This window comes from Gracilinanus agilis, chromosome 4 (genome assembly GCF_016433145.1).
Source record: "Gracilinanus agilis isolate LMUSP501 chromosome 4, AgileGrace, whole genome shotgun sequence".
NCBI classification, from domain to species: Eukaryota; Metazoa; Chordata; class Mammalia; order Didelphimorphia; family Didelphidae; genus Gracilinanus; species Gracilinanus agilis.
Window position 1 is genome coordinate 3046287 of NC_058133.1, and position 21063 is coordinate 3067349.

At 54.9% G+C, this 21063-nt stretch overlaps 1 protein-coding gene across 1 annotated transcript in view; it reads right to left on the reverse strand.

Annotated features, from left to right (window-relative positions):
• The window catches only part of LOC123244975 (serine/threonine-protein kinase TNNI3K), a 131629-nt gene extending 111254 nt beyond the window's left edge, over positions 1–20375 (reverse strand). Inside the window, exons 1-5 of the mRNA XM_044673658.1 lie at positions 20336–20375; positions 20045–20153; positions 12322–12407; positions 9973–10070; positions 5238–5348 (exon numbers count right to left, since the gene is read on the reverse strand). Of these exons, the coding sequence (XP_044529593.1) occupies positions 5238–5348; positions 9973–10070; positions 12322–12407; positions 20045–20153; positions 20336–20375 (444 nt within the window). The remainder of the gene's footprint in view (positions 1–5237; positions 5349–9972; positions 10071–12321; positions 12408–20044; positions 20154–20335) is intronic.
• Between the last annotated feature and the right edge of the window lie 688 nt (positions 20376–21063).

A 21063-nucleotide genomic window follows, 5' to 3' on the forward strand; every position in this document is an offset into this window, starting at 1 on the left:
GAGAGAGAAAGAGAGAGAGAGAGAGAGAGAGAGAGAGAGAGAGAGAGAGAGAGAGAGAGAGAGAGAGAGAGAGAGATCAGTCTGAAGTGTGTTTTGAGGATGGGGCCAAAGCACTCTTGCCTGGCTTTTCCTAACCCAGCCAATCTAAATCTTTGTCTCCGGCTGCAGTCAGTTTGTCTAGAAATTTGCGGTGTCTTCTCCTCTATTATTGAGGCAGACAGCTGTCTAGTCGATGTAAATTTTATTGTAAAACTGTTTAATAGAATCCCCTATGATGGGAGGACAAACACACTTGAGACACTAATGGAGGGGCTGAATTTGATAACTGGAGACAAAGCGGCCTGTCAGATTGAGCATCAGTTATTGTTTCCTGGAGAAAGGTGGGCAAGGAAACAAGATGCGAGCGCAGGCAGAGGAGCTCCTTTTCACTTCCTCTCAAAGTTCAGCCGATCCCCCTCCTAGCAGAGGAGGGAAGGACGAGGGGGGGGAAGCTGTAATTCAAAGTGGTGACTTTGTTCCACAGTAGGGGGTAACGCCGCCGCTGGGATGTTTCATTTCTCTCCTTGCTGTCTCTTCATCCTTAGCTCACAGTCTCAAAATGTTCCTGACTTTCCATAAGCATTTACAAAGGACTGACTATGTGCCAGGCACTGTATTAAGCACTGGGGAGTAATAAGAAACAAGGGGGAACAACAACCCCCATCCTTACAGAACTCACTCTCTAATGGAGAAGACATCTGAAAACGATCATGTATGAACAAGGTACATGCGCACATGTGTGCACACGCTAAACTGGAAGTAAACGGGGAAGGCATTCTCATTGAGGGCTCCCAGGTACTCGTGGAGAAGAAAGGATTTTAGCTGAGATTCAAGGAAGCCTGGAAGCAGTGACGAGGATGGGAGTCATTCTAGGAAGTGAGGGAAGAACCGAGGGAAATTCACGGATGGGGAATGGAGTATCTTCTGCAATGAAGAGGAAGGAGGAGCTGGCCCCAAGAATGTGGAATAAGGGAAGAGAAATCGTGTGTTGGAAGCCTGGGAGAAAGGTGCCAGCTTTTGAGGGACCTTAAGGGCCAAATATGGGTGCTTACCGGTAGCTAGAAAATGGAGGAAAACAGGAACATCATTCACTTGGGGAAAGGCCCCTTGTAGGACAGGAGCTCCGTCTGAACCGAGTCATGCAGGAGTCCCGAGAGTGCCCGTAGAGGCGAGGAGGGGCCACGTTCTAGGCACGAGCTCGGGGAGCCTGTGCGAGGGGATGGGGTAAGAGCTGGAATAGTTGTCCGGGAGCCAGGACGTGGGTCACTTCGGCCGTAACAGAGAGTGCGCCAGAGAGAAGGGCTACCCTCTGAGTTTGTACCTCTCCAGAGACTTAACAGACTCAGAGATTATCCTAGCAATGCCCTGCATGGGGACCAAACTCTGTCGGCTTTAGGACTTCCGTGGCAACAAGATCCGGTTCAATCCCATCGACTCTTAAATGGCCGAAGCCCTCAAGGGGCCAGTGTATGAGAGGTAAAGGGGCGGCCGCAGCATCAGGAGGACCCGGGTTCTTTAATTAGCCCTCGAAGCATGGCGGGACCCTATCCTGGGCCTAGTGAAGCCCAGTGAAGTCCAATGAAGGAATCCATTCCTGAGATGAGCGAGCGCGAGACCAAAGGCTCGACAACAATATGAATTTGTGCTTGGGAAAGAAGACACTCTCGAAGGGCAGACGGTAATATCCACGGAGCACCAGGACAACCCATTCGCCTGGGAAGGCCACTCTGGCAAGCTCTGTGCCCAGTTTCCCTTATTAGCTTATGGACCATTTGAATCTTCTCCTGGTTACGGGCACGTTCAGTCCCTCGGTGCCTTGTTCCAGGACCCGGAGAGAGCAGAGCCTCACCGACACGTGGTCCCCGTCTGCAAACGAATGCAGCCCCTTGAGGAGGGGCTCTGGGGAGGCCTCTGTAGGCTGCAGCCTCCAGGAGGCTCACAGAAAGGATGTTCCAGCCCCAGCCGTCATGCTCTGTAAAAAGGCATCGGAGCCCCGAATGAAACTCCAAGTGCTCTGGAACACAGGACGGAAGAGGAAGAAGGAGGTGACGCCCACCTGGAAAGGGAGAGCAGAGCCAGGCTTGGAAGGGCTTGAGCGCCCCAAAGAGGACGATGGCTTCCGTCCTCAAGGCAATGGGGCCAGGGGGATTGGCGGGCCGAGATGGACATTTTGGAAAACAGCTGGACAGCTGGGAAGGGAGTTGGGTGGGAGGAGGGACCCCTGGATGGAGAGAGCAGGTCCAGGGAAGAGATGACGAGGGCTTGAACTAACATGGCGGCCCTGCGAAGGGAGACAAGGTGACGGACGGAGGTTAGGATGAATGTGGACAAAGTGTGGAGATGGACTGGCTAGAGAGTGGAGGGAGAAGAACCAAGGAAAGAAGCAAACTGAAAGCGTTCCATCTCCTGGCAGGGGCGAGAAATGGCAGGCGGGACCCCCAGGGGTGCTGGATGAGAAAACCCAGTCCCAGACCGTACGGTTCTGCCCGAGACTGGCCCAGTGGTCGTGCATTTCCTTCCAGAGCAGACCTGCCTTCGAGGACGGCCAGATGTTGGAGGTGAGCTCAGGAGGCAGGCGCTCGCCCACCCCAGGAGTGATCTCAGCTGAAACTCGCTCACTTCCCAGCGGGCTCTGCTTAGCAGAAGAGAAGTTAGCCGCGTTTCTTCCGGAGACCTCCCGGTGCGTCTCCAGCTCCAGGCCCCGCGTCGGCTGTTCCATCGGCTCTCAGACTGGCTCCCGCGTTTTCAAGTTGTAAATGCTTTGTGGGGCCCAAACGGGTTCCTCCTTCTGAAAGTGTGTTTCAATATTTAGGGAAGCCCCGTGGGAGCCACCTAGCCTTAAGTGTGCTGAGAATTGCACTGAACAGATTGCTTTGCTGGGGGGGAATGAAATGCTGAAGGCCAGAATGTGAAAACGAAATGGTATTATTGTCCTTTAGATGATCCTCCAACCTTAATCGCCTCAACTGCTCTAAGACCGGCAGCAGAGAACGAGGAAAAGTCTTGACTTTAGTTCAGTATATGCGAGCCTGCTCCTCTCTGGACACACAGGCAAAGGACTGACCATTGGTTCTGGAATCGAGGGACCTGGATTCAAATTCTGACTCTGGAGTTTACTTCCTGGGTGACTTTGGACAAACGATCGCAATCCCTCAAAGGAAGACAACTCTCGGGTTCCAGGAATAACTACCTTTGCGAGGTAGCTGGGGAGGGAGGAAGAACGCTTCCTTTGTTACAGTCCCTGTGAGTTACCATCACTTTAATGGGGGGTCTGAAGGAAGAGAGGCGGAGAGCAAGAGAGGATGGTCTGCAGGGGGCAGAGGAAGCGTCTGGAATGTGGAAGGAGGGCTGGACGGGGCCGGGGGGTGGGGGGGGTCCTCTCTCAAGAGGTACCGAGGAGAGTGGCTGCCCGGCCTCGGCTTGCTCGTCCCATCCCGATTTCCTATTCTGCCTGCTGCTGCCTTGTTGCTGTCCGGGCTCCGCATTTCCCTTGGAGAAGAACCTTGTGATCCTGAAGCAGCTTCTGGATCTCAGGCCTTCCCTGGGCCCTGCCCAGCTCGCCACAGACCGTCACCTCCATAACTAACTAAGGGGGGTGTTGGGTGAGAGCCGAGAGGGACACTCGAGAGGTCCAACCACTCTTTGGAGGGTGGACATTGCAGAAGCCTCCAGAAGATCTCCCTAGTCCCCTGCCTCCCCCTCTGGGGGTCCCGCTCTGGACGCTCACCAGCTCAGCAATGCGGCCCCCCCACATGGGTTGGAGTTTCCATCCTCCTTCTCCCATGGCAGCGGCCAGGAGACTCGCCCCTCCTCCGTTGGCCCTGGTGGATCTCGTGGGGGATCCGAAATCTCAGCTCCTAAGGCTGGAGTATAGACTTGGGGGAAATCCCGCTGGACGAGTCCCCAAGGGGTCCTGGGCACCCCCGACAGGCACGAATGCCGCCGGAGAGGGATGGACGGGGATGGAATCGCGGAAGACTTTTTGGTTTATTCTGGTTTTATCTTGTTTCATGGAGGCCGGAGGGAGGGAATGATGCCCCCAAACCCTGGATTCCTCCTCGGCTCCATGGTGGCGGAAGAAGCGCCCCTGGGGGGCAGACGTGCTGGCTTGGAAGAGCGGCCCTTCTTCTCCCTACTTCTCCCGTCCTGCGTAAAGCTAAGCCAAGCACCAGCAGAGAACTGGGCGGCTCTTTTACCCAGAATCCTTGAGCTGTCCTGGCCTTTGTGGACCAGAAGGCCAAGTCTGGCCTCAGAAAGGCGGAGTTCGAGTCCTACCTCGGAAGCTTCCTCGCCTCGTCCCCTCCCCCGGTCCTGTTCTCCCTCCCAGGCTCAGCTTCTTCTGTTCCCAAATGGTAAATACTAACAATCCCGGCATCCTCCGTGTCCCGGGGCTGCTGGGAGAATCAAAGGAGAGACTCCTGGGAAGGGGCCACAGAACTGGCCGCCATTGCTGGGGTTCTCCATGGCTCCAGGAAGGAGCGGCTGTTCTCTCGGCACAGCCTGCGCTGGCCTGGCCTCTCCAGTGCTGGACGCTCGGAGGCTGGGCGGAGGAGTTTCGGGGAGCTCCAAGGGCTCCCGGCACCCCTATTCCACTTTCCCCGGGAGGGCTCAGGCGCCTCCACGGCCTTTCCAAGCTGGACTCGGCCTGAGCTGCCCCTGGCTGGCCCCCATGTCTGAGGACGGCAACGTCCCCGCGGGAGCTGCTTGGGAGGCGTGAAGGCCGGGGCGGCCCAAGCGAGCATTTAGTCACTCGGCGGGAGCCACAGGGAAGGACACCGAGGGGAACCGCTGTGAGAAGTTCTGGGCTGTTATTGTTAAGGTCGGAGGGGAGAGGAATCTCCTCCTCCTTTTGAGTTCGAATCCTGCCCTAGACTCTCCCTGGCGAGCCACATCCGGGCTCAATTCCCGTCATTAGTAAAATAAACTTAAGAAGAGGCCAAAGTCCCAAACGTGCTGGCAGGACCAAGTGAGGGGATCCTTAAGAGGCAGTCTGTGAACTTTAAAGTGCTTTGTGAGCACTGAAGGAGGAGGAGGAGGAAGAGGGGGACGGAGGTCGAGGAGGGGGAGATTTGTATCATGGGGCTCGGCAGGCAGGCAGGGGAACTGAAAGGCCATTGGGGGAAAGCAATAGCCGTACAATGTGCTAAAACAGAAGGCGGCCATCGTGCTTTGCGTGCCCGGTGCCCGGGGATGCCTACCTCCAGGTGCCCGGCGAGGGTGGCGACGTGCAGGGCCGTCAGAGCCCCGTACCCAGCCTGCTGGACGTCAGCCCCGCTGTGCAGGAGGCCGGTCACCAGGTCCGTTCTATCCTGGAAGGAAACACATCCTGGGTGAGATTCTCCTCATCCCCAGCTCCTAATGCTGCCTCTAGACGCCCCCCAGAGGAAACAGAAAGGGGATCCCTGGGGCTCAGCAGGGTCAGCACGTCAGGGGGCACCCGGGAGAGCAGAGGCTCGGGGTCGCTGGTCCCCAGGCACTTCTCCAGGGAAGGCGGGGATAGCATTTCCCTGGGATGCTGCGGGGCCAGCCTGGCTCAGGCCTCCAGCAGGCCCTGCTCCTAAGAAGGCTCGGCCTCGGGAAGGGGCCAGGAAGGGGCAGGAGCAGCTCCCTCTTCGCCACCTCTTCTTAGCTCTTTGGACAAAAGGTGCCCGAGGAAAACAAGACAGCGGCCTGGGCCGGGGCCTCCCTACGGGGCGGCTCCCTATCTTAGGGGAGGATGGAAGGGCCCCTGGGCAAGGGCAGAGAGGCCGGAGCGAGAAGGGGGGATTCTCTCTGTGGCATCTCCAATGATACCAAGAAAAGCTCTGGGTTAACGATGCTGAGGATGTCATAATGCCATCCCCCCCAGCGCAGTGCCCAGCAGATCGTAGGGACTAATTGGCATTCATGAGGAACTCCGAGGTCTACAAGACCCCTGTGGCATGCTCTCGTGATGCCCCTTTGACAGGTGAATCGAGCAGGGCCCAGAGACCCCGAGTGAGTGGCCCAACGTCCCAGAGCTGGCGGCCAGGGCCAGCTTGTGTCCAAGCCCGGAGCCCCAAAGACTATTCCAACTTCCCTCTCCCGAGGAATGAAGGAGTTTTCTTTCTAACACGAGCATTCGTTGGGAAACTCAAGCTGCCCACCAACTTGCCCAACTGTGTCTGCTCAGATCAAGTGAAGAAACATTTGTGAAGCGCTTTCAGGCACTGGAGTAAATCCTGAGGATCCCCAGAAAGACAGAAGCAGCCCCTGCCCTGGAGGAGCTCCCAGCATGAAGGGGGAGCCACCTAGAGGTGATTGTGGCCAAGGCCTGGAGGAGGCCAGCAGGCAGTGACCCCGAGGGAAAGCGTTCCAGGCATTGGGAAGAGCCAGACAGATGCCCAGAGGGCAGACGGAGGGTCATGATTGAGGAGTAGCCAAGCCATTAGGTGGAATGGGGGCAAAAGTGGGAAGGGGGCCACTGGTGTCCTCAGTCGTGGCTTCAGGACAATGGCATCGCCACTGGAAATAGGACCGGATGGCAGTCAGAAGCCCTGGCTGGGTCTGATCCGTCTCCAGGGAGTTTTCCTCGGGACAATTGCTCAGCTCAAATAGGACAAGCTTTGTGAGTCTCAATTCCATTATCTATAAAATGAGATGCTTGGATTAGGTGACTTCGAAGGTCTTTCCTGAAGGGGCTAGGCGGTACAGTGGGTAGAGGGTTGGGCCAGGAGAACAGAGGATGAGAATTCAAATCCAGCTTTGATATTTGCTAGCTGAGAGGCCCTGGGCAAGTCATTTAACCCTATTTGCCTCAGTTGCCTTATCTGTAAAATGAGCTGAAGAAGGAAAGAGCACAGCACTCCAATATCTTTGCCAGGAAAACCCCAACAGGGTCACAGAGAGTCAGACATGACTGAAACAACTGAAAGGCAACAACCAAAGGCCTTTTCTAACCTTCATTCATGATGCTGCCATTTGCATCACCCTAGCCTGGCCCTTTTCCACTGCCCAGCAGGCAGCTGGTGTAAAAATGAAATTTGGGAGATGCCAACTAAAAGTATATATATATATATATGTATGTATTTTCTATGGACACGTGGAAATTATCAAACTACATTTCCCGTGGTCCAACGGGTTTCCGTTTCCGGTTCTTTTGCTAATTAGTTTTGTAAATTAATCTTGCTTATTTCGTTGATTTTCCTGTTACACTGAATCATTTTAAGTTAATGAAGTTTGTGGCCGCTAGATTAATTCTGTTTATGATTTTATTGTAACTCCCAAATAATGAGAAAAATCTATTAGAATTGGTAAGAGGTTTTGACCAGCTTGTTGATCTGATACTACTGGATTTATAAGAGCACATGTTCTTTTAAAATTTATTCTGTCTTGGTAAAGAACCTTGAAAGTTTCCATGCTTTGAGAATGACCTTGTAATTTTATAAGAGATCTTACTTTAAATCCTAAAGAATTGTTGTCTTAAAGGATAAGCTTTTATATATTTTATTATAAGAGAAATTATTGCCTTAAATGGGTAGAAGCATTTCCTACCCAGGATTTTTAAAACAGGAAGCCAAGGAGCTCCTGTATACTCTTATCTAAGGATGATTATACCAGAAGGTTTCTTTATTATTTTTAATCGTTATACTGGAGGTGTGCCACTGGAAAGAAATGAGGGTTCACTACACAGATCTGGGAGTTCTCAGCCCTGAGCTGGGCCTGGGAAGCTGCGGGGACCGTGAGGTCAGCCCCAGAAGGTGTGGGATGAGACAAGAGAGCGTCTTTCCTGAGACATGAATTTCTGGTTCCTTCCACGAGCAGCGTTTGCTAGAAAGCCTAAGCCGTGGGCACGTCTTGAGCCCAGAGGAGCCGACGACATCCATTACTGACGCTCTATGGCAGCAGCCAAGAATGCCGGCTTTTCCTGGAGAAATGAAGATTCTGTGAAGACTTGCATTAGGCCTGATTGGCAATAGCAGAGGCAGGTTCTCTCTAATGAAAGCTCAGGGCGAATGCGGTGTTGTAATAATGCCATATGTGAAGGCACTGAGTGGAGAAGGTGCACAGCCTCGGCCAAACACGTGCGTTTGCTTTAATATTTGAAACTGAATCAGATCTGCTATTCAGAGAGTGTGTGCTGGACAAAGGATACCCTGAGTTGTCAGATCAGACAGAATAAAAAGATTACAGGCTAAGAGTCCTCCAGGAGTCCTTCAGAGGAGAAAACCTGTCTTTCTTTCCTTCCTTTCTTCTTCTCTCCCTCCTCCCCTCCCTCCTTCCTTCTTCCCTTCCCTCTTTCCTTCCTCTTCCCCTGTCTCCCTTCTTGTTTCCCTCCTTCCTTCCTTCCTTTTTTCCTTCCCTCTCTCCCTCTCTTCCTCATTCCTCTCCTTCCTTTTCCCCTCTCGCCCTTCTGGTGGGTGCTGCAGTGATCCAGGGGGGCAGTGATGGCCACGGGTGCATTTATCTTTCCTATTATTTGCTATTAAAATTTAAAAAAAATAATTTCCAGGGCGCTAAGTAATATTTTTTCTGGAAAGGGGGCGGGAGGCCAAAAAGTTTGGGAACCCCTGCCTTCGAGATTCCCAGGAATCCATGGGGCGACTTCTCGTTTGTGCTCCAGTCCCTTCCCGTGCTTGAATCATGCCCTGTGAGTAAGGCACTTTGCCGATCATCTGTGGTCTCCTTTGGCAGCCATCACTTTTGAGAGAGATGGCAGATACTTATGGGGGGCTGTAGGGGAGGGTTCAGCTGTAACTAGGTGAAGATCCCAAAAGTAATCCCTCTCAACCTTCCCCAAAGAAAAGAATTTAGTAGGTGACAGACCCAGCGTGCCAGGTCATGAGTTCCAAATGGGAGCAGCAGGGAATGGACATGCTTGGACCTTTGCTTTGCCTGGGAACACGATAAGAGCCAAAGTCTGGGGCGGAACTAAAATGTCACCTCCTTGAGCACTTAGTGGCACATGGGGCAGGAGCTAAACATCATCTCAGAGCCACATGCCTCTAAAAGGGACGGTAGCACGTATTCACTGTCCCATGTCCCAGACTCTCATGCCATCTGGGCCTGAGCCCTCCTCCTCCCCCTCGTATCCAAGCTGCCATCCATTCCTTGTCAGGCCCATTTCAATAACATCCCTCAAAGCCAGCCATGGCCACCACCCAAGAGCAAGCCCTCCATCCCACCAACCTGGATGTTTCCTAGCACTGTCAGATTTCCTCTCATCAGAAGTCTTCAGTGGCTTCCTACTAGCTATCAAATTAAAATTGAACTTCTCCTGGCATTCAAGGCTTTCCCAAATATGGCCCCACTTGCCTCTCCAACCTCACCCTATGTAATTCTCTTCCACATATTCTCTGCCATTTTCTCCCTCCATGACCTTGAGGAAGTCACTTCAGATTTTAGGCTTTTGTTTCTTCTGGAAAATAAGGAGGTTGACTGGCTTCCTAGCTCTAAACACAATATAGTTCCTCTGGTCAGCTGAGAGATGGAGTACGCCAGGGATCCCTGAGCTGGCTGTGGAGCCAAGATGAGCTGGTGGCTCCTTCTACCGTCTCTGGGCAATCGGGACACACTCCATCTCCTGCCCAAGGAACCTTCTTGATACAAGTTTCTCAGACCCAGAGCCATCAGAGGGCTTTCTAGGTCTGACGGAGAACAGCTTCATGATGAATTTGAGGGAAAAGAACCCATTGAATGTGGAGATTTCCAAGAACGAGGATGCCCCAAAGAGTAAATTCGGGGCTTCAAGGTGACAGCACACAGCCCAGTGGTGTCTGACTACAGGTGAATCCGAAGCTTTGGCTGTACCTGAGGGTCCCCCTGGCTTCTCAGGACCAGAGGACGATGGGACAGTGTGTCTTCCAGTGGCCTGTGGGGAAGCTAAGGCTTGCAGGGGTCTAGAAGGCAATGCTTCAGTCGGTGCCCATTCCTCGGGCTCCCTGTGCATTATTAATGAGTACTAAAATAACTTACCATGTAAACTGCTAAGTGCAGAGCTGTAAATCCATTTCTCGTCAGCCGAGACGGGCGCAGCCCTTTTAACATGAGGCTCCGGACGTGGGCCTTGGTGCCTTTGATGAGAAAATGGAAGAAGGCGATTAAACACAAATGAGTAAATACGAGTTAGGTGCTCGGTAAACGGTCATTGCATGGAAAGCCATTTTCTTTTTAAGTTCTATTCATTGTGGCTCCCTTAAATGGAACAAGTCCTTCTCTGGGTTGGACGGACCCTTCTTTTGTGCTTTTACTTACTGATTTTCATTAACTAAAGACCAAGCACCTTGCTAATAAGAAACCACTCGCCTCCACATTCTGGCGTTGGCCATGTTTATCTCCATTTAGGTGATGGAGAAAACAGATGTAGGACTGTTGTCAAGGGCTTCTTAGGAAAACTAGAGGAAGGGAGCCACAGTCAGCTCACAGTGAGTGATATAAGCAGCTCCTTTATACATCTCCACTGGCGGTAACGCTGAGAGCTTCTATTCTCCTGCTTAAAAACTCTCTACCAATTCACCAATTAGGTATGAGAATGTGTCTTACTGAAGGCACCCAGGCTTGAGGTGGAAGAAAGGTAGGAAGTAGAAAATTAGGGAGGAGGGATGGAGAAGGGCAAGACAAAGGAACGGGGCTCTTCCAGATCTTCTCTCAGTGGTTTTCCTGTTCTCCCTCCCTTCAGAATGGGGGTAAAATGTTCTAACACGTCCCACCATACTCTTACGTCCTTTCTTTTAATTCCTCTATTGGTCTCCTTTGTGCCCCCTTCCCTCTGCAGTTCCCCAAGTGTCACCCTGGATATCATCAAAATGAGAGGCTGGGGTCTAGGTGGGAGACCACCGTCATGAAGACTCAGGCAACCAACCAGCATTTATTAAGCAGCTACTGTGTACCTGGCACCGAGCTAAGTGCTGGGATTTAAGAAAGCCCGAAGATAGTCCCTCTCCTGGAGGAGCTCAGAGACTAACAGAGGAGACAAAATGCAAACAATAATGTACCCAGTAAAGCTCTAGAGAGGGAACCCGCCAGGCTCTCCCTAGGAATGTTAACCTACATTTGTTTCTCTGCAGCTTCTTCTCATTGCTCCCCGGGACTAGGCAGACCAAATCCAGTGATGCCTCCACGTGGAGTCCCTTTGAATACTTGGAAATGGCAAACGTGTTGGCCACCTCCAACCTGTTCCTCTCCATGATAATCATGCCCTGAACATATCCATGGCAGACTCTAGGACTTCCCTGAAAGAGCTGAGGGAGCATCCCATTCCAGCTCCTTCTCCTTCCCCCATGGTGAATGTTCCTGTGTACGTGGAGCTCTCCACGCCCTCCTTCCATCTCAGGGGTCCCTCCGCTGTCCCGAAATCCAGGTCTGCCCACCCGTTACTCATCTACTCGGTAAGATCCAGGGGCTGCCGGTTACCTTCAGAAGCAAGTAGGAAATGCTCTTTGGTGCCTTCCTTTCCTCGTCCCTCACTCTTCATCCTTTAAACCCAGGGCCTTGGCTAGCTCCCGACTCGGGACGTTCCCACTGTCTCCCGTCCTCATCCCTCACTCTAGCTTTCTGCAAGTCTCAGCTCTACGTTCCCTGCAAACAGTTTTTTCTGGTTCTCCGTCTCACTGTCTCCCATCTATCACGCCGATGGGTTGTCTGCGTGTTGTCTCCTCCGTTGGCCGGGAGCCCTTCGGAAGCCTCCTGCTCTCTGTGTGCTCCTGGAGTCTAGGCTCATGGTTGAGGCTCCTTCCTGCCATCCCATCCTCTGGCTCTCCTGGAGCCGCCCCAGAGTCCTTTGTGTCTTGGCTCCTGCCATTAGGGGCGAGTGCCCAGAGGGCAAGGGCTGCTTTTGCTTTTCTTTCTATCCTCAACGCTTAGTCAGGTTCCTGGCACGTGGTAGGCCATTCAGGGATGTTTGCTGACTGACAGAATGGCAGTATTTGGGGGAAGCCTCTGAGTTTGGGGTCTGCCTTTTCCTGGCCCAGCAGGCACAATTCTGGGGGTGGGAGGGAAAGAGCCTTTGGCTTCCAAATGATCCTAGCTTTGGGACAGCGGCTCTTTCCACTCAGCTAAATTAAGCCGGCCGCTGGTCTCCTGCATTGTGGGGGTCGCTCAGCCACGCCTGACTCTTCCCGACCCATGTGAGGCAGTTTGCTGGATCTGAACTTGGAAAGACGAGACTTTCTGACTCCGGCCCAGCACTCGCCCCCCATGGCGCCTGAAGGGACCCAGGCAGGCAGAGAAGGGTCGGAAATCTAAAGGGTAGGTAGACTGTCCAGCACTGACCCATCCCCGAGGCCCAGCAGGGCCTGCGTGGAGGGCCGGAGCTCCGGTACTCACCCCCGCAAAGGCAGCACAGGTGCAGTAAGGACAGCCCGTTTTCGGTGCGGAAGTTTAAATTGACTTTGCCGAAGGCCTCATCGGAGCTGCAAAGAGATTTTACAGATGATCACATGCTTAATCTTTCCGTGTATTGTCTTTCATTGGGGAAATTCTCGAAGGGAGACCTATCAGGACAACTGCAGAAAAGATGGGTTTGCCCTCCTCGTTCCCTTCCTGCACGCAGAGATCCCCTCCCGCCTCCCCAGCCAAGGCAAAGGATGGGAGCAGCGAGGGGGTGAGTCACTCGTGTCTGGATCCAGCCTCCATTTCCCTGGCAGACATCTGGCCCTTGCCTTTGCTCCTGATCTCCCCGAGGCCACCAGCTCCCTAGGGACTGGCCTCCATTTTGCCTTTTCATTGTGGCCCAAGGAAGCACCTAAGACTCATTGACTGACTTCCTGTCCCTGTGGCGCCTCCGCCATCAGCAGGCTTCCATTTTCCATCCCCCAAGAGACTGCAGCGACTGTCCACACAGACCCCCAGGGGGGAGGAGAGTCCATTTGCCAACACCAAAAATCGGGATCTACCCTACAACTCAGAGTCTGAGGAAGGGGCTCGGGTGACGGAGGACTGAAGGGACTTCCCCAAGGGGTCGCCACCTCCAGGGGCTCGAATCCAAGGAGTCCAGGGTCCGAGGTTGGCTCTCCCCCACCCAGCTTGCTCTGGCTCTCAGGCTGGCCACACGGACGGACATACAGAGGTGCACATGTATGGCTATCACACGTGTAGCTATCACACAAGTGACAGACAGAGACATGAGGGATGTCCAAGAACGCCCCACAAAGGTGTTAGGAGAAAGAGGACGCTTCTCGAGGGCTCAGTCCCGTGTGGATCCCATCGCCGTCAGGCCCTCTCTAGGTCAGGGCTTGCTAGGTCACATCCAGCCAAGAGGTGCTAGGGAGAGCGCAGGGGTGGGAGCTCCAAGGCTCCCTGTATCCCTGCTCTTGGGCACCCCTTCCTCAGAGCGTGGCGCCCCACATCCCTGCTGGTAGGGGCTGCAAAGCACCCTCATCTCCCTCCAGATGAAGCGTGTTCCCCGAGCTCTGGGCTCATTATCCCAACTCCTGCCAACTCGGGCAGGCTCGTTCCTCCGCATTCGGGGGGCTGTGTGTACCCTCAGGGACCCCAGAGGGACTGAAGGGGTGCACTGTTGCCATGTGGCAGCCCCTCACCACCTGGCTTCCCTCATGACTGTGAATTAACGGCCATCCACGACTTGAGGACCAGCCAGACGTGGCTTTTACAAATGGGTATTTCTTCCACCTTCCTCTGACTGGCAGCAGAAGAGCTTCTGCTCCACATCCGAGGCCATAGTTGTACATTTATAAAGTCCTTTTGCAGCCACTGGCAGACCCACGCCGGTACCCAATGCAGCAGCCGCTGCAGGCATTATTTCCCCACTGAATGAATGAAGGAGGGATGCGTGGAGACATTGAGAGGCTGACTTGAGGTCCCGAAGCACCACGTGGTGGTGCCAACATTCCCACCCGGGCCTCTTGGCTTGGAATTCTGCTTTCTTTCTCCTCTCCCAGAACTATCCTGTTTGTTGATTCTCGTTTTAGGTTTTAAACCCTGACTCAGAATCAGTTCTGTGCATTGGTCCCAAGGCAGAAGAGTGGTCAGGGCTGGGCAGCGGGGCTCAAGTGACCTGCCCAGGGTCACCCAGCTAGGAAGGGGCTGAGGCCAGACTTAAACCCGGGCCTGGTGCTCTACCCACTGTGCCACCTCGCTGCTCTTCAGAACTGTCCTATTTAAACAGAAACATTTGTCTCATACTTATCTGAACATTATAAAAATGGTGGAATGTGAAGTGGCCCATTGGGTCAGAATTAACTCATTCCCAGCTAAAGAGGAAGTCCTCGCTGGCTCACTGGTCAGCACGTCTCCCCGTAACCGATTCAGTCTCTCGACTACAGCCGTGCCTTGTTTTCCATTTTACAGCTATTCGACAGGAGTTGTTTTCTCCCCAGCACCCTTATGTCAGACAGACCTCCCGGATCACACTCCAGCTGCTGGACAAGGCTGGACTGGCTGAACCAGCTCAGAGTCCCGATTGGTCACTTTTCTACCTAAGGAATCAGCCAAGGCCGCGAATCAGGATTTGATTCCTTTTGTCGATGACTGACTGAACTCAAGAAAGGGACACAGAAGCGGTTCAGGAAGGCAAACTGAAAAGGGAGGCCGGTGAACTTTCTCTCTCAGAGAGCTGCTTGTTCAACATTTGCTCGTCTGCCCATGGCTCTCTTGAACCCAAACCAAGCCAGACCCCAAACAACCAAAGATCTAAAGGGGTGATGAGCGCAGTACTCTACGGCCTCACACTCAGCAACTGGGCGAAGATGATACAAAGTGCGACGTAGTGATTGGTAGGCGGTTAGGGCGAGTTAAATGGGCTCACTTGCCAGAACTGGCCCAACTGTTTTGGAAAGAAATTTGGAATTATGGGAATAAAATGACCAAAATGTCCATAAGCATTTTTCCTGAGGTTCCACTCTCACGGATATTCGTTAAAGAGGTCAATGATTAAAAAACAAACAAACAAAAACCAAAGGTCTCATATACACCAAAACATTTAAACCAACTGTTTTTGTTTTTTTTTTGAGAAGCAAACTAGAAATCAAGTCAATGTCTATCCACTGGGGAATCCTAGACAAGAAATGATGCATCTGACGAATACAGAAAAGCACGGAGAGATACATGAATCACTAAGAAGCTTCAGAAGAGCACCTGAGATGATAATATATTCAAAGATTTTTTTTCAAAAATGGGAAAGGAATAAAACAGCCAAACAGCTGGAACTGTGGAATTGTAGTGACCAAGTTTAGCTTTAAAACAGAGAAACCAAATGAGAAAGTGACTTATTCCCTTCTGGCCCAAGTGGTGACTTGAGTACTCGAGCACGGAACACCACCGTCATGGCGGATTTTTTTTGAGGACAGAGTTAGTCCTGCTGAACTGTTTTTTGCTCTCCTTATAGATTTTGTAATAAGGGATGACCCTCGGTGGTGGTGGTGTGTGTGTGTGTGTGTGTGTGTGTGTGTGTGTGTGTGTGTGCATGTGTGGGGGGGAAGGATACACTGAAGAATGTGGGCATTCAAAAAAGCAAAGACCTCTAAAATGCACCTTAAAATAAAAGCAGGAACTCCTTTCTTATCCCATACAGAAATAGTGATCTCAGTAGGTTTTTGTTTGTTTGCTGGAGCTACCATTTAACAGCATTGACAGGAAGGCTGATGGGATGTTAGGCAGGGCGGCCCAATCCTGGGAGTGCGCAGGTGATGCTCTCCACTGTTCTCGGCCCTGATCCCATCCCTTTTGGCCTGGCACGTTCCCTTCTGGCTCCACATTTCCTGAGGGATTCTGAGAAGCTGGAGAACAACCAGAAGGGAACGAGCAGGACGGCGAAGGGCCTTTCCTTCATGGCCGTTGAGGACGAGGTGAAGGAGCTACAGATGGCTAACTTGGCGAGTTGAGGTGACACACTTGTCTTGGGATATCTGAAGGGCTCTCACTGGAACAGAGACTCCACCTTGGCCTGGTCGGTCACAGAGATGGCAAAGAGGCAAAAATAGGTTTAATTAAAATAAATTGCTTTAAAAAATGGCTAGCGATAGACAGACAGACGGACGGCTAATAGGCCTGCTGGCTAGATAAAGAGATAGATAGATGGACAGATGGGTACCTGGATGGACAAACAGATAACTTCAATTCCTAATGACTAGAGTTGTGCAGCACTGGCACGGCCCCTTCCAGGAAAGGATAAACTTCTCCTTAGTGGAGGTCTTCAAGCGAAGGTGGGATGGCCATTCAGGGGTGATATTAGGAAGAGGATCCTTGGCTTTCAGTTGGGCTACAGAGAGAGCCTCCAAGGTTCCATCTGACTCGGCTCCATTTTTGGACTCGTGACTAAGAAAGGAAAAAAACATGAAGGCCCTAAAAAATGGCTTTCAAAGTAGGTGGGCAAGAAGTCCAAGGGTGACTGAAAGGAAGAACACGGGTGGTGGAAGCAGCTTTCCCTTTTGTGGCAGAGACGTGGAAGACGGCGTCCATGACCAGATGTTGGCTCGGTGCGGAATGTTTGGTCTTGGCTGTTGATCTTTGGGAAAAGGGACAATTCGGTCTGGTGGTGGCGAGGAGGTAACTCAAGACAAAACCCTCCCAAGAAGGCAGATTTGACAAATGTTAGCAAGCCACGTCTGTTCCTTTTGGATGGCTGGAAGGTGGGGGAAAGCCGCTGAAGCAGATATTTGCTTTATTTGGGACGGCCCTGTAACCCTCCTCACCTCACTTTCTCCGTCTGAGATGAGCCGGAGACGGCACTCTAGGATCTTGGCCAAGAAAACCCAAACGGGGTGACAAAGATTCAACCCTGGAAATGACTGAACAAGGTCCTTCTGTCTGGCATCTATTCGTAACAGTGTCCCTCCACCCATTAGCTCACTATTTTTCTATCTCTTTGTGTGTCTCTCTCTATCCACCATCTACCTCTCCATCCATCTGTCTGCCTGTCCATCCATCCATCTCTCCATCTCTCCATCCATCCATCCATCCATCCATCCATCCATCCATCTCTCCATCCATCCATCCATCCATCCGTCTGCCTGTCTGCCCCTCCTCCGGTGCTTTTGTCTGTCCATCCTGGAGCTGCGCCCACTCTCCGCAGTGCAGGGAGCTGAGGACCGACAAGTCTCTGGGATGGACATCCTCGAGGATTGCCCGGAGCTCTGAGACCCTCCCGAGGTCACAGGCGGTCCCTGCAGAGCAAGACTTGAACCCAGCTCGGTCTTCCAGATTCTTATGATGCAATCAGGGCTTACGAGGGGGCTTCTATCAAACTGGCCAGGAATCTCCGCCTGCTGAATAAGGACTAAGCAGGGAGGCCTCCTTGGTGGTGGCGCCGTCCCACACCGTCCTGGCCAGAACATGCCAGAAGCCTCGTGCTTGGTCTGGGCCTGGCGTTTAGGAAGGCTGAGGAGGACCAGAGACCAAGCCCGAGAGGAAGATGGCCCTGATGGGAAAGGCCGGCAGCCAAACCAAATGAAAACAGGCCAAAGGCAGAAGGGCTGCTTGGAGGCTGGAGAGGAGAGGCCGCCAGGAGGCCAAGCCAGCCGTCCTCAGCCATTGGAGCCCTGAATGCACCCTCTGGGAGAACACAGAGCTCTCTCCTGGTCTGGGGGACAGAACGGGGAGGAATGGGGAGGGGCGGGTTGAGGCTCTACTCGCCAGGACCAACATAACCACTGAAGAGGGATGCCTGATGGGCCGAGCCTCCTCCAGCCTCCTCCAGCCCCACAAGGGGCTCCTGGGATGAGAGGCAGGCGAGTCCGGGCAGGGCTTTGTAATGGTCGCGTGGCGCCGGGTCTCGCCATTCGCGCCTCTCCGGAGGACAAAGGCTTCCGCTCTTCACCTTCTTCCAGGCTCGGTACAAAGCGCTTCACCAATGTGAATGACGTTCTTGAACTGCCCTGGGAAGTAGGTGCTGTTAGGATCCCCATTTTACAGGTGGGGAGACCAAGGCACACAGATTAAACGGCTTGCCCAGGGTCGGTTGCATAGCTAGGAAGTGTCCCACCTGGGATTTGAACTCGGGTCCCAGCATAGCAGGGGCTGTGGCAGCCTCTCGCAGCCAGGCCTCTCCGAGGGAGGCTGAAGGACAGGACGGGCTCTGATGGCCCCATGACTAGGAAGATGACAGTGAGGGAGCCAAGGGGGGCAAGATAAGGGCAGCCACGGCAGTGCTGAGGCCAGAAGGAGGCCCCTAGAGCGGGAGGATCAGGGGGAAGCCTCCAAGGAGAGGCCCCTGCGAGGGCAAACGTGAAGAGCTGAGGCCGGACTGAGGGCCAGAGAGGTGTGGCGGGTCAGACCACCTCCGGACCTGGGCGGTGGAGGCCCGATGGGGGATCTCGGGCACCCAGAGGAGGCCCTCCATCTGCCGGCGGGCCCTGGAACCTCAGAGCTGCCCAGAGAATGGGGGGCTCCCGACGGCCCGGGGTCACGGAACCAGCCCGACCAGGGGCACGACTGGAACTCCGGCCTCCCGGCTCCAAGGCTGCCCCCTCCCTTGTGTCCCTGGACCGACATGGGAGGGGGGAGGGCGTCAGGGCCAAGCGGGAGCCACGCCAGCCCCGGGAGCAGCCCTTCCCGGGCACCCTCTGAAGCAAGGCCTTCCCGGGCCTCCCTCAGCCGCGTTTCTGCCTCTCAGGGAGCCTCCCAAGTGTTTTATCCGCAGAGACGGCGCGGTCCGGAGAGGAGCCCCGGCTGGCCGGGTGGGCCAAGAATAACGACGGCAAACCTCGGCCGCCAGCCCAGGCTGGGCGTCTGTGGGGACCCCTGGAGGAGGCGGCCCCTTCCCAGCCTCTCCAGAGGCCTCAGTACCCGGCACTCCGGGCGGGCCCTTCCCTCGGCCATCGGGGTCTTTCTGGGGCCGATACCGGCCCGCCAAAGGCTGCTCCAAGCCCTGCACGGAGACCCCCGCGCTGGTGACTGCCCGGCCCAGCCGGCCTTCCAGACGGGCGCGAGCCGAAGGCTTCGTCAAAGCTGGACTTGAGCGCGGCCCGGCCGCTCCCCCGACCGTGAGCAGAGGCCGCCCCCCTCCCCGCCGGCCTGGCCTGGCTTCCCGGGCCAGCCTATCACCAAGCAGGCCCTTTGGTGCAGCAGGACTCCTGGACAAGCCGCGGGGAGTCTCCGGGCCACACCCCGAGGGGAGGGGCGGGGCGGGGCCGGGAGCCACCAGGTCCCTGCGCAGGTGCCAGCAGGAGGCGCCCCTCCCCCCCCACCTAGCACAAATACTGCTCTCCATCTTGAATACAAGAAACTGGAGGCCAATGGAAGGCCCGTCAGCAAGTGTCTGAGGCGGGATGGCGCAGCCCCCCTTTGCACGGGCACGAATTGAGTCAGAGCTGGCTACTGGCTGGCAGCGCCCAGCGTGGACTTGGGCCTCCCACGCTCGCGCTGTGGGACTGGGGGGCCTGCTTGCCCAGGACAGGGGAGGGGAGGGGAGGGGAGGAGACCGAGGGGGGAGGGGTCCAGCTCTCCCACTTGCGGGCTGCGGACAGTTTTCCAGGCTGGGCTCCAGTGAGCTGACTCTGCCCCGGCAGAGGGAGATTCCGCCTAAGGAGTTCCGGACGGCACAAAGGACGTCCCATGACCCGTCCGGGGCAGCCCCTTAACCCGAATGACCCGCGTCTGACGGGCTGTAGGGCTCGGGGGCTGCTCCGGAGGGACCCGGACGGGGCTCCGGTGGGCTTTGGATCCCTGCACCGGAGGAGCTCCGGTCCCCGAGGGCTAGGTCTGTGCCTGGCAGAGCTGCTTGAGGCTCCAGTGCGATCAGGCCGGCCGGGCCCTGGGCACGAGCGAATACTTTCTCGGGGGGAGCCCCGGCTTGTTATGTCCCAGAAGCCTTTTCGTCCCAGAAGTGGAGGGTTTCGGCCCTCCCCGGGTCAGAAGGCGATTTGGGGCCCCCCTCGGGCGCCTAGGCGAGGTGTGACCTTGGCTAAGTTAGCGCCTCTCGGAGCCTCTCCCTAAGACTCTGAAGGTCACGGCGGGAGGGGGGGGAAGGGGGGACACCCGTGGGAGGCGCTTCCATAGGGAGAATTCTCGGAGGGAAGACAGCAGGGCTGGAGGAGGAACAGAAAACGACCTGGAGGTGGAGGCGGGGGATGGCGGCGCTCCAGGCTCTTACCTGAACACGTGCCGCATCTCTGCGCTCTCCTTCTCCTGGATCCGCAGGTCAGCCTCCAGCCTCTCCGTGATGAGCACGTAGGACTCGCTGACTTTTTTCTTCCACTCATCTAGCAAAGGGAAACAAGCGGCCGAAGGGCCGCGTGCTGATCGCCAGAGCCGGCCTCTCCCTTCTCCAGGAGGGAGACCCCCGTCTCCCCACCCCCCCCCACCCTGCCAGCGTCCCACCCTACGGGAAGGAAAGGCGGTGGAGCCCTGGGGCGGCCCACACGGGAACCCGGGAGCGCATTACCGGTGCAGGTCTGGGTGGGTCTGGACTTGTAGTTGCCCATGGCGGCAGGCTCCTGGGGCGCTGCAGGTCCTTGTGGCAGGGTGGCGGCAGTCCTGCCCAGAGCCCCTTAGCCGGGCTAAAAATAACGGGGGCCCCATGGAATGGCACGTCCGGCCTGACCAAAGAAGGAGACTGTGCGGGGCCCCGCCTGGAGCAGAAAGAAGGGACTCCTCCGGTGCCTTAAAATAGGGCATCCCCCACAGGACGGCCCAATTCCCCGTTATTCACCTCCTCCAGACACTGGTGCAGGCGGGGGGTCTGGGAGCCGCTCCAGAGGGGGGTCAGTGAAGTCCTCTCGTCACTCCTGACCCCTCCTGGCACCGTTTGTCCGTCAGCCCCCCTGAAGGGGAAGCACCACCAGAAGAGCTTCGGGGCCCTCCGGTGTGGCTCATACTGTAGCTCGCTTTGATGTGGAAGCCCCCAGCCTGCTGTTCCACAGCAGAACGGGGCAGGAGGGGTGGGGGAGGCCCAGGGCTTGAAGGTCCGCAGGGTGCTAAGAGATCTGTCCAAAGCCAGCTGCCTAATAAGTGTCCGAGATGAGATTTGAACTGAGGTCTTCGTGACTCCCCAGTTCTGTCCCCTAGGGTACCTGGCTTCCCTTCCAGCTGTAGAAGTCATTTCTCGTCTGAGCCTCAGTTTCCTCATCTGTGAAATGAAGCTGCTAACCCCAGCTGGAGAGTCCACGGGGC